Genomic DNA, 13,000 nt, shown 5'->3' with positions numbered 1-13,000 from the left:
AATTCTATTATAATAAAGAAATGGTTTATGTACATCTGGCTACGAAAAAAGACAGAAAAAATTCTGAAAATATGTATTGGGTTATTACTGACTGGGCACTTAATACACTTTTAACCAATGTGAAGAAAATCATGAGGATATCATTCTAAAAACTAAATAAGCATTACTAGCTTTTCTAAATTTAAGGGACATTAAAAACTGCTGTGACCACTCTAAATCACCTTTTTAAAAAAAAGTTCTAAAATAAGCAAGCAAGCAAACCAACGAAATTAAGAGTTGGGAAAACTCATGATTTATCCACCTCCAAATGCAAGAATCCTTTCTAGAATTCTGGCAACTGACCAACCAGCTCTGTTTGAATGTTTTCAGGGCTAAGGAGCATTTTCAAAGGGATGTAGGCCATCCTCATTATCACACAGCTTAGTTACAAGGGTACTCCGAATAAGAAAACCCAAAACAGCTTCTCTGTAGATTTCTATACATTAGCACCAGTTCTGCCCTCTGGAACAATACTTGAATTAGTCTAGTGTCTTTTTTATATTTCATGTTCAGTCTTTCAAATACCTGAAGCTAGATGCCAGTCTAGCATTTCCCTTTTCTTGATAAATATATCTAGAATATTTAAAGTACTTAGAAAGAGATTATACAAATCATTTCAGCTTTATTCTGCTCAACAAGTTTATCAATTCCCAGGTGTAATAGGTGCTGGGAGTACAAAGAGAAATGAGGCATACTTTTGAGCTAAAGGAACTTAACAATATAGTGGGGTACAGGAGCATACATACAGAGAAGTTAAATCTAGTAGCAGCCAAGTGCTACAGTATAGCCATCTCCAATAACAGTTATAAACAAGATTAGAGAACAAGGAAGGAATCAAGGTGAAAGGGACAAAGAATACAACAGTGGGCCTTGTGCCAGGTTCACAAATTTGGATCTAAATTGCTGAACTGAACAGTCTACATAAACTGTTAAACAATGGTTCAATCTAACCTAAACAATATGTGATAGTTCTTAGAATCTATACAGAGAGGATAAAGAGGGATTAAAAATATAAAAATATACATCATATTCAGAAACATTATCAGTGCACAGTTAAGCAATACTTAGTTGCTAAATAAATTATTCCAAAATAGATCTTAAAATCAATGACTATAATAAATTCATAAATGAAGAGACTGGTTTTCTTGACTTTCTACTGTGAAGTGTGAAGTAGTGTGTGTTAGGAGAAAATTATTTGGTATGGCATGCAAGAAAGCATTCTTTTTATTCATATTTTTTCATGAAAATTCAAAGAATTAAAACAGGATTCTAAAACAATGGCAGCACAATTCACTGGTGGAATGTCAATTTTTCCTTAACCAAAAAAACCTATTAAAGATGGAATTTGATTGAACAATACTTAAAGTGATATAGCTCAGACCTCTTGATTATGAGAGCTGAAGTTTATTAAAACTGTCATCTTTGAATTAAACTGTTACATGTAAAAAATAAGATTAAAATGTCCTCTGACTATACAATCCTGTATAAGATCCAAAGTACATGTCAACCTTTTCTGTGTATTTTCCTTTAAGAGCATTTATTTAGCACTCCAGTCAATGATAAAAGAAAACGAAGATATTGTTCAGCACTACGCAACTTCTTTACAACATATACACACATGATACCCATATTTTGGATTTAAATGTTTAATACATTTACTCAGTAACTGTCTATAATTAACAGTAGTTTTATTTCTACATAGTTCTCAATATTGAGATCATTTCTAGAATTGGTTATTAATAGGAACAAGATACAGGATAAATGTGAGAATGCTTATTTATCTCAGATTTATTTATGTTTTAAACCACTTGGTCATTTTAAATTCTTGGTTACAAGAGGACACTGTTGTCCATACTTGCTTGTTCACAGCCCACGGAACACTAATCCCTCTAAAGTAGTATCTGCCAATAGGGTGATTAGAACAAAAGTAGAGGGAAAATATTTTAAAATCACCAGGAGAGCTTTTCCAGACTGTATCCTACCTTCAGAATCACAGAAAGCCAATGTTTTAGAGGTGTGCTGCAGACCTAATAACACGACTGCAATCAGGGTTTAGCTGGAACTGAATTTAGAAGCTACTGTCACAAGTGCTGCTAAAAAGGATTAAAAAAAAAAGAGTAAAGAGGCCAACACACAGGCTTCTGAAGATAGCTATGTCTACAGAAGTTCCCAGCTAGATCTGTAGTAAGATAACAATTCAAAGGACATTATTGCCATCACATTTATGTATAAACAGTGCACTTTCAATTGCTTACCTCCAATATTCTGAATTATTATGGTGCCTGCCACCACCAACTGTAAAAGAACAGAAATATTCAGAAGATAGAAGGGGAAACAATATAAAAGGATCAGTATTTTATTAAAATCCAGTAACTATTACTAAAAAAGCAGATGCAGAAGTTGTGAGGAGAAACTAAAAAGAAATCTGCCAGTCATTTGAAATACATAAAATTAACAATCATCACATTAAAAAGTATTTCTTTAATAGTTCCAAAGTTACTATAAAGAAGTTTTTGAAATTTTTCTTGGCAGTCACTTTTAAATTGTTAAAAGTGTTAAAAGCTAGTAATCGATGATTATCAAGTATAAAAATTAAAAGTGTGGGAGTGGTGTCTCATTCCCTTCTTGCTGGTTTTATCACACTGCTTAAATAAGTAGAAAAAGACCGGCTGGGTGTGCTATGCCAATGCTATATTGCCTAAAAGGAAATGATATAAGTTTTCTGACTATATCAGCTTGGCATATACCAAGACTTTGAGCATCCCAGTCCCAGAGATTAATAAAGTCTAGAGCCCAATTACTCTCAAACCCTGAAAATATAGGCAAACTGTTCCAAACTCAATAATGTGAATTAAGCTGAATATAAGACAATGGGAGTTGGCAAGAACTGTAGGATATCGGAGAATTCCTCCCCCTTCAATGGGGCAGGTGCTACTCAGCTCTGGCCAGTTGATAATATGTGAGAATGTGGATCCAATGTAGCCAGATCTTCTGATTTTTCAAAGAAAGTCAGAAATTAAACTTTTTCATACTTTAATGATGCTTAGTTGGTAATCAGTTAAAAATAAAAAATATTTGAGCCATATAAAATGTGCCTGAGGACTAAATTCAGTCTGCAGGCTTGTTAGCTTATCATCTTTGATGAGATTCCTGGGGAACTCAAGGTAATCAGATATGCTTAGAGGAAACAGTAAAACACTGTGCTTCCATGTGGGCCTTTCAATCACTCAAGTCTTAATGGATCGGAACCCCAACGTATGCCTGGAGCTGACTAGCTGTCTAGAATCATTCAGTTCTACATGAATTGGGAACAGATAATCTTTCATGCCCATCTTTGTTAGGAATTCTATCAGTGGCACAGCATTTGCCTACACTGAAAACAATCTAAGTTATTAGGACCTAGGAGCCTTGAGGTTTGCAGAGGAGGGCTAATGATATGAAAATCTGGCAAAGTGTCTTTGGAGATGTGGTGATTGCCACTTGAATGCTCTCCAGAAAAAATTCTGCATTTCAGCCTATGTAAAACTTAGTTCCAAAATGTCGAAGTTACTTGTGAAAAGACTATTTTGAACTTGTGTATACTATCTTCAGTACAAATGATACCTACTGTCAGTAGTAGGTATACATGAAATTTGGTTTTATTTTCAATTAATATATTGCAAAAAACAGTAATATTAACTTATTGATGATTATTCTTTCATTCTTTGGCTGAATTTAAGCATTTAATATCTTGAAAGCTAGAATATCTATCTATCTACCCACCTGCCTACTTACTTATATTTTTAATGCCTAGCACAGTACATGGTACAAAGTATTTGATCAATAAATATTTGTCTGGTGAATAAATACCAATTTATAGACATTTAAATAAATCTTTAACAAGTTCAAAACATTTCAAAAAATTTCTTTATCATAATATTATCCCATATTATAACTATATAATATCTGGATAGAAGGAAATGGTTAAGTTTCAACCCAACTGTGGAAGTGTGGAGAAAATTTAAACAAGCAACCAAACAACAACTCCTCATTCAGAGTATGCTTTGTCTAGTGTTCCTGCCTACTATGAATTTTTTTGGTGCATGTATTAAAATGACAACGCAACTACTCTAAGAGGTTTAGGAAAAGAAGACTCTCAGCAGTCCCTACTTTTTAAACTTTGCTGCTATACAAGCAACGCAGGAAATATGAACATGAAATGACAGTGATGTCAGTGTTGATACTTAGAGTTATGTTTATAGGTTATGTTATATTAATTGTGGAATTTTCTCATACAAAAAATATTTTCTTCTTTGTTTAAACTAGATGGAGGAAACTGATCCCTGGCTGCACCAAACATCCTAATCCTCTAGAACAGAAACATTGCTACTAAGGAAGATTAACAAAACCTTTTACCCTCAAGTAACATATTCTGTTTTGTTTAAGTTTCAGGTTACTAAGGTCCAAGCCATGATGCTATATAGTATATGATTTAAGCATTCCTTTTTGTACTTTAAAAACAAAGTTAGGGCTGGGCGCGGTGGCTAATGCTGTAATCCCAGCACTTTGGGAGACCGAGGCAGGTGGATCACCTGAGGTCGGGAGGCCCAGACCAGCCTGACCAACATGGAGAAATCTGTCTCTACTAAAAATACAAAATTAGCCAGGCCTGGTGACACATGCCTGTAATCCTAGCTACTCAGGAGGCTGAGGCAGGAGAATCACTTGAACCAGGGAGGTGGAGGTTGTGGTGAGCTGAGATCATGCCATTTCACTCCAGCCTGGGCAACAAGAGCGAAACTCTGTCTGAAAAAACAAAAACAAAAAACTCCACCAAAGTTAACTGGAATGTAAATACAGGTTTTCTTTCCATTGTATAGCTATATATATTTCCTCCAGACTCACTTTCAGAAGTTAGTTTAGCCAGTTACAGATAGAGTATCCTTTTAGAATAAAAATAAAACAAAAAATGGTAAGTATGTGAAGTAATGCAAATATTAATTAGGTCAATTTAGCCATTCTACAATGTTTACATATTTCAAAATGACATGTTGTCCATAATAAATATATACAATTTGTATTTGTCAATTGAAAACATAAAAACACAAACAACGGATTTACAAACAAAAGAATTCCTGTTTGGAGCCAAAATGAATATGAATTTTAGAAGTACAGTAGTTCTTCAGAAATTAAAAAATATATATATTACAGCACTAACATAACGTTCAACTCCTGATTACTGGTGGAAGACAATTATTTTTCTCTACCTATTAAACTAGTGCAGTATCCCTATTGCAAGTGGGTGCCCCATAAATACTGCTGTTATTTCTCTTATTCTGAGTAAGAAAAGCAGTAGATCTAGAGTTCTAGGATGTGGTACTGGCTTTATATAATAGTTGACAAATAGGTCCCTTAATTTCTCTGGTCCTTAATTTCCTCACCTATAAATGAGAGGATAGCTAGATAATCTTTTAGCAATGTTCAATTCTTAAGTGATATGATCTTCTGATTACTGGTTTTGTAAATAGCCATGCTACAATTTGAATTCGATGTTGCTTTTCTTTTCTTGTCTTTATGAGGGTTTACTCATATGAGTACATAATCAAAATTAATACAACTTAAAACAGGTCATCGTTACTCTTTTAAAGTCATTCAAGTCATTGTGCTACTTTATTAGGATGAAAAATATTAAAAGATTCAAGCATTGAATTAAATGTATTGATGCATTTTTAGGAAGGACACAAAGACTTCTCTTTCTTTGCCTGCTCCTACCATTCTCTCTTTTCTCACTTTAGTTTCCTTTTATTCCTCTAATGTCTTCCTCTTGTATACACTTGTCTCTTTTAACTTGAAACAAAAGGAAAAATGCCACTTTGGGTTTTGGACACAATGAGGAGGAAAAAAAATTACCTTTCCAGGTAATCCAAATGCAAAGAGTCCAAGATCTTCATAAGATGTTACAGCTGTTAAGAGAAATTACAATGTTCACTTTTACACAAAACTATTTATGCGTCAGGTCCTAAAGAGAAGAGCAGGTCCTACTACAAACTAAATGCAGTATAATTCTTATGATCCAGGCCAATCAGGACTAAACACAAAATGAGAAAATTCTCCCTAACATCCTCAAATAAAGGCAACACTAAAAAGGATGGTTGGGCTTAATCTGCTGTTTTATGTAAAAATCTCTGGTAATTTTCATCAAATCTTTCATTTCCATCCCAAAACATAAGCCACAATACCTATGATTTTCAGATGTCTTTGTAAAACATGTCTTTTTCTCAGTAGTGACGGTTTTTACTTTTTAAGAAAATCACCAAGGATTCTTTTATTATGTTTCTCTAATATATCTCATTTCTGAAAGATTCTTTCTCTCAAGCTGTACATATTAAAAGTTATTTCCGGACACAGAAGATGGGTGATTTCTGCATTTCCAACTGAGGTACCGGGTTCATCTCACTGGGGAGTGTTGGACAGTGGGTGCAGGACAGTGGGTGCAGTGAATCGAGCATGAGCCGAAGCAGGGTGAGGCATCACCTCACCTGGGAAGTGTAAGGGGTCAGGGAATTCCCTTTCCTAGTCAAAGAAAGGGATGACAGACGGCACCTGGAAAATCGGGTCACTCCCACCCTAATACTGCGCTTTTCCAATGGTCTTAGCAAATGGCACACCAGGAGATTATATCCCGCACCTGGCTTGGAGGGTCCTATGCCCACGGAGCGTCGCTCATTGCTAGCACAGCAGTCTGAGATCAAACTGCAAGGCGGCAGCGAGGCTGGGGGATGGGCGCTGCCATTGCCGAGGCTTCAGTAGGTAAAGAAAGCGGCCTGGAAGCTTGAACTGGGTGGAGCCCACCACAGCTCAAGGAGCCCTGCGTGCCTCTGTAGACTCCACCTCTAGGGGCAGGGCATAGCCAAACAAAAGGCAGAGAAATCTGTCCAGACTTAAATATCCCTGTCTGACAGCTTTTACGAGAGTAGTGGTTCTCCCAGCACGCAGCTGGAGATCTGAGAAGGGACAGAATGCCTCCTCAAGTGGGTCCCTGACCCCCGAGGAGCCTAACTGGGAGGCACCCCCCTGTAGGGGCAGACTGACACCTCACACAGCCGGGTACTCCTCTGAGACAAAACTTCCAGAGGAACGATCAGGCAGCAACATTTGCTGTTCACCAATATCCGCTGTTCTGCAGCCTCTGCTGCTGATACCCAGACAAACAGGGTCTGGAGTGGACTTCCAGTAAACTCCAACAGACCTGCAGCTGAGGGTCCTAACTGTTAGAAGGAAAACTAACAAACAGAAAGGACATCCACACCAAAACCCCACCTGTACGTCACCATCATCAAAGACCAAAGGTAGATAAAACCAGAAAGATGGGGAAAAAAACAGAGCAGAAAAACTGGAAACTCTAAAAATCAGAGCACCTCTGTTCCTTCAAAGGAAAGCAGCTCCTCACCATCAATGGAACAAAGCTGGATGGAGAATGACTTTGACGAGTTGAGAGGAGAAGGCTTCAGAAGATCAAACTACTCCAAGCTAAAGGAGGAAGTTCGAACCCAAGGCAAAGAAGTTAAAAACCTTGAAAAAAAATTAGACGAATGGCTAACTAGAATAACCAATGCAGAGAAGTCCCTAAAGGACCTGATGGAGCTGAAAACCACGGCACGAGAACTACGTGATGAATGCACAAGCCTCAGTAGCCGATTCAATCAACTGGAAGAAAGGCTATCAGTGATGAAAGATCAAATGAATGAAATGAAGCGAGAAGAGAAGTTTAGAGAAAAAAGAATAAAAAGAAATGAACAAAGCCTCCAAGAAATATGGGACTATGTGAAAAGACCAAATCTACGTCTGATTGGTGTACCTGAAAGTGACAGGGAGAATGGAACTAAGTTGGAAAACACTCTGCAGGATATTATCCAGGAGAACTTCCCCAGCCTAGCAAGGCAGGCCAACATTCAAATTCAGGAAATACAGAGAACGCCACTAACATACTCCGCGAGAAGAGCAACTCCAAAACATATAATTGTCAGATTCACCAAAGTTGAAATGAAGGAAAAAATGTTAAGGGCAGCCAGAGAGAAAGTCGGGTTACCCACAATGCGAAGCCCATCAGACTAACAGCTGATCTCTTGGCAGAAACTTCACAAGCCAGAAGACAGTGGGGGCCAATATGCAACATTCTTAAAGAAAAGAATTTTCAACCCAGAATTTAATATCCAGCCAAACTAAGCTTCATAAGTGAAGGAGAAATAAAATCCTTTACAGAAAAGCAAATGCTGAGAGATTTTGTCATCACCAGACCCGCCCTACAAGAGCTCCTGAAGGCAGCACTAAACATGGAAAGGAACAACCGGTACCAGTCACTGCAAAAACATGCCAAATTGTGAAGACCATCAAGGCTAGGAAGAAACTGCATCAACTAACGAGCAAAATAACCAGCTAATATCAGAATGACAGGATCAAATTCACACATAACAATACTAACCTTAAATGTATATGGGCTAAATGCTCCAATAAAAAGACAGAGATTGGCAAATTGGATAAAGAGTCAAGACCCATCAGTGTGCTGTATTCAGGAGACCCATCTCATGTGCAGAGACACACATAGGCTCAAAATAAAGGGATGGAGGAAGATCTACCAAGCAAACGGAAAACAAAAAAAGGCAGGGGTTGGAATCCTAGTCTCTGATAAAATAGACTTTAAACCAACAAAGATAAAAAGAGACAAAGAAGGCCATTACATAATGGTAAAGGAATCAATTCAACAAGAAGAGCTAACTATCCTAAATATATATGCACCCAATACAGGAGCACCCAGATTCATAAAGCAAGTCCTTAGAGACCTACAAAGAGACTTAGACTCCCACACAATAATAATGGGAGACTTTAACACCCCACTGTTAACATTAGACAGATCAACGAGACAGAAAGTTAACAAGGCTCTCCAGGAATTGAACTCAGCTCTGCACCAAGTGGACCTAATAGACATCTACAGAGCTCTCCAACCCAAATCAACAGAATACACATTCTTTTCAGCACCACACCACACCTATTCCAAAACTGACCACATAGTTGGAAGTAAAGCACTCCTCAGCAAATGTAAAAGAGCAGAAATGATAACAAACTGTCTCTCAGACCACAGTGCAATCAAACTAGAACTCAGGATTAAGAAACTAACTCAACACTGCTCAACTACATGGCAACTGAACAACCTGCTCCTGAATGACTACTGGGTAAATAATGAAATGAAGGCAGAAATAAAGACATTCTTTCAAACCAACGAGAACAAAGACACAACATACCAGAATCTCTGGGACACATTCAAAGCAGTGTGTAGAGGGAACTTTATAGGACTAAATGCCCACAAGAGAAAGCAGGAAAGATCTAAAATTGACACCCTAACATCTCAATAGAAGAACTAGAGAAGCAAGAGCAAACACATTCAAAAGCTAGCAGAAGGCAAGAAATAACTAAGATCAGAGCAGAACTGAAGGACATAGAGACACAAAAAACCCTGCAAAAAAATCAATGAATCCAGGAGCTGCTTTTCTGAACAGATCAACAAAATTGATTGTTGATAGACCGCTAGCAAGACTAATAAAGAAGAAAAGAGAGAAGAATCAAATAGATGCAATAAAAAATGATAAAGGGGATATCACCACCAATCCCACAGAAATACAAACTACAATCAGAGAATACTATAAACACCTCTATGCAAATAAACTAGAAAATCTAGAAGAAATGGATAAATTCCTTGACACATACACCCTCCCAACACTAAACCAGGAAGAAGTGGAATCTCTGAATAGACCAATAACAGGCTCTGAAATTGAGGCAATAATTAATAGCCTACCAACCAAAAAAAGTCCAGGACCAGATGCAATCACAGCCAAATTTTACCAGAGGTACAAGGAGGAACTGGTACCATTCCTTCTGAAACTATTCCAATCAATAGAAAAAGAGGGAATCCTCCCTAACTCATTGTATGAGGCCAGCATCATCCTGATACCAAAGTCTGGCAGAGACACAACCAAAAAAGAGAATTTTAGACCAATATCTCTGATGAACATCCATGCAAAAATCCTCAATAAAATACTGGCAAACTGAATCCAGCAGCACATCAAAAAGCTTATCCACCATGATCAAGTGGGCTTCATCCCTAGGATGCAAGGCTGGTTCAACATACGCAAATCAATAAATGTAATCCAGCATATAAACAGAACCAAAGACAAAAACCACATGATTATCTCAATAGATGCAGAAAAGGCCTTTGACAAAATTCAACAGCCCATTCGTGCTAAAAACTCTCAATAAATTAGGTATTGATGGGACGTATCTCAAAATAATAAGAGCTATCTATGACAAACCCACAGCCAATATCATACTGAATGGGCAAAAACTGGAAGCATTCCCTTTGAAAACTGACACAAGACAGGGATGCCCTCTCTCACCACTCCTATTCAACATAGTGTTGGAAGTTCTGGCCAGGGCAATCAGGCAAGAGAAGGAAATAAAGGGTATTCAATTAGGAAAAGAGGAAGTCAAATTGTCCCTGTTTGCAGATGACATGATTGTATAACTCGAAAACCCCATCATCTCAGCCCCAAATCTCCTTAAGCTGATAGGCAACTTCAGCAAAGTCTCAGGATACAAAATCAATGTGTAAAAATCACATGCATTCCTATACACCAATAACAGACAAACAGAGAGCCAAATCATGAGTGAATTCCCATTCACAATTGCTTCAAAGAGAATAAAATACCTAGGAATCCAACTTACAAGGGATGTGAAGGACCTCTTCAAGAACTACAAACCACTGCTCAATGAAATAAAAGAAGATACGAACAAATGGAAGAACATTCCATGCGCATGGGTAGGAAGAATCAATATCGTGAAAATGGCCATACTGCCCAAGGTAATTTATAGATTCAATGCCATCCCCAACGAGCTACCAATGACTTTCTTCGCAGAATTGGAAAAAACTACTTTAAAGTTCATATGGAACTGAAAAAGAGCCCGCATTGCCAAATCAATCCTAAGCCAAAAGAACAAAGCTGGAGGCATCACGCTACCTGACTTCAAACTATACTACAAGGCTACAGTAACCAAAACAGCACGGTACTGGTACCAAAACAGAGATATATACCAATGGAACACAACAGAGCCCTCAGAAATAATGTCGCATGTCTACAACTATCTGAACTTTGACAAACCTGAGAGAAACAGGAAATGGGGAAAGGATTCCCTATTTAATAAATGGTGCTGGGAAAACTGGCTAGCCATATGTAGAAAGGTGAACTTGGATCCCTTCCTTACACTTTATACAAAAATTAATTCAAGATGGATTAAAGACTTAAATGTTAGTCCTAAAACCATAAAAACCATAGAAGAAAACCTAGGCAATACCATTCAGGACATAGGCATGGGCTGTTAAGCACTTCATGTCTAAAACACCAAAAGCAATGGCAGCAAAAGCCAAAATTGACAAATGGGATCTAATTAAACTAAAGAGCTTCTGCACAGCAAAAGAAACTACCATCAGAGTGAACAGGCAACCTACAAAATGGGAGAAAATTTTTGCAACCTACTCTTCTGACAAAGGGCTAATATCCAGAATCTACAATGAACTCAAACAAATTTACAAGAAAAAAACAACCGCATCAAAAAGTGGGCGAAGGATATGAACAGACACTTCTCAAAAGAAGACATTTATGCAGCCAAAAAACACATGAAAAAATGCTCATCATCACTGGCCATCAGAGAAATGCAAATCACAACCACAATGAGATACCATCTCATACCAGTTAGAATGGCAATCATTAAAAAGTTAGGAAACAACAGGTGCTGGAGAGGATGTGGAGAAATAGGAACACTTTTACACTGTTGGTGGGACTGTAAACTAGTTCAACCATTGTGGAAGTCGGTGTGGTGATTCCTCAGGGATCTAGAACTAGAAATACCATTTGACCCAGCCATCCCATTACTGGGTATATACCCAAAGGACTATAAATCATGCTGCTATAAAGACACATGCACACGTATGTTTACTGTGGCACTATTCACAATAGCAAAGACTTGGAACCAATCTAAATGTCCAACAATGATAGACTGGATTAAGAAAATGTGGCACATATACACCATGGAATACTATGCAGCCATAAAAAATGATGAGTGCATGTCCTTTGTAGGGACATGGATGAAATTGGAAACCATCATTCTCAGCAAACTATCCCAAAGACAAAAAACCAAACACCACATGTTCTCACTCATAGGTGGGAACTGAACAATGAGAACACATGGACACAGGAAGGGGAACATCACACTCTGAGGACTGTTGTGGGGTGGGAGGAAGGGGGAGGGATAGCATTAGGAGATATACCTAATGCTAAATGATGAGTTAATGGGTGCGGCACGCCAACATGGCACATGTATCCATATGTAACAAACCTGCACGTTGTGTACATGTACCCTAAAACTTAAAGTATAATTTAAAAAAAAAGTTATTTCCCCTTTTTCCTAAGCAAAAGTTTCTAATCAATATAAGGTAAACAATGTCAACATGCAGATTGATGTAATTTTGGTCACTAATTTATGACCCTCTAGCTATCTGACATCTCTCTGTATGTATTTTAAGTTAATCTGTGTAGGCTGATCAGGGGTAAATTTGTGATCTTAGGCATTCTGAAAGATTTTAAATTGCTTAAATGCTCTCAATACTAACATTGCAACTCCTAGCAGTTTAATCCACCTGCCTTATTGTAGCTTTTGAATGGGCAGACTAAATTTAAAGAAGTAACCTTTTTTTCTTGGAAAACTTTTGAACGCTTATGGTCTGTAAGAATAGAGTCCTCTTAGAATAGGTAAAGCTTAGCACATTTCATGGTTGTCTAACAACTACCCATGCTGGATTAATTCAAATGGAACATTTACTCAAGAACATCCCTACTTCTTACTATACAGTACTTGCATACCACATTGTCCAAAT

The 13,000-nt window shown here is 37.5% G+C and overlaps 1 protein-coding gene across 6 annotated transcripts in view; it reads right to left on the bottom strand.

Moving 5' to 3' along the window:
• SLC38A6 (solute carrier family 38 member 6) overlaps nt 1-13,000 on the bottom strand; it is a 96,672-nt gene that overhangs the window by 55,858 nt on the left and 27,814 nt on the right. For all 6 annotated transcript variants that reach the window (XR_010109763.1, XM_055097673.2, XM_063596083.1 and 3 more), the window contains exons 4-5: nt 5,929-5,981; nt 2,295-2,334 (exon numbers count right to left, since the gene is read on the bottom strand). Coding sequence is in view for 5 of the 6 variants with exons in the window: in XM_055097673.2 (XP_054953648.1) it covers nt 2,295-2,334; nt 5,929-5,981 (93 nt within the window). In the remaining variant the exon portion in view is untranslated. The remainder of the gene's footprint in view (nt 1-2,294; nt 2,335-5,928; nt 5,982-13,000) is intronic.

Source organism: Pan paniscus, chromosome 15 (genome assembly GCF_029289425.2).
Source record: "Pan paniscus chromosome 15, NHGRI_mPanPan1-v2.0_pri, whole genome shotgun sequence".
Taxonomy (NCBI): domain Eukaryota; kingdom Metazoa; phylum Chordata; class Mammalia; order Primates; family Hominidae; genus Pan; species Pan paniscus.
The sequence above is the reverse complement of the archived record's forward strand: the minus strand, read 5'-3'. Positions and strand labels throughout refer to the sequence as shown.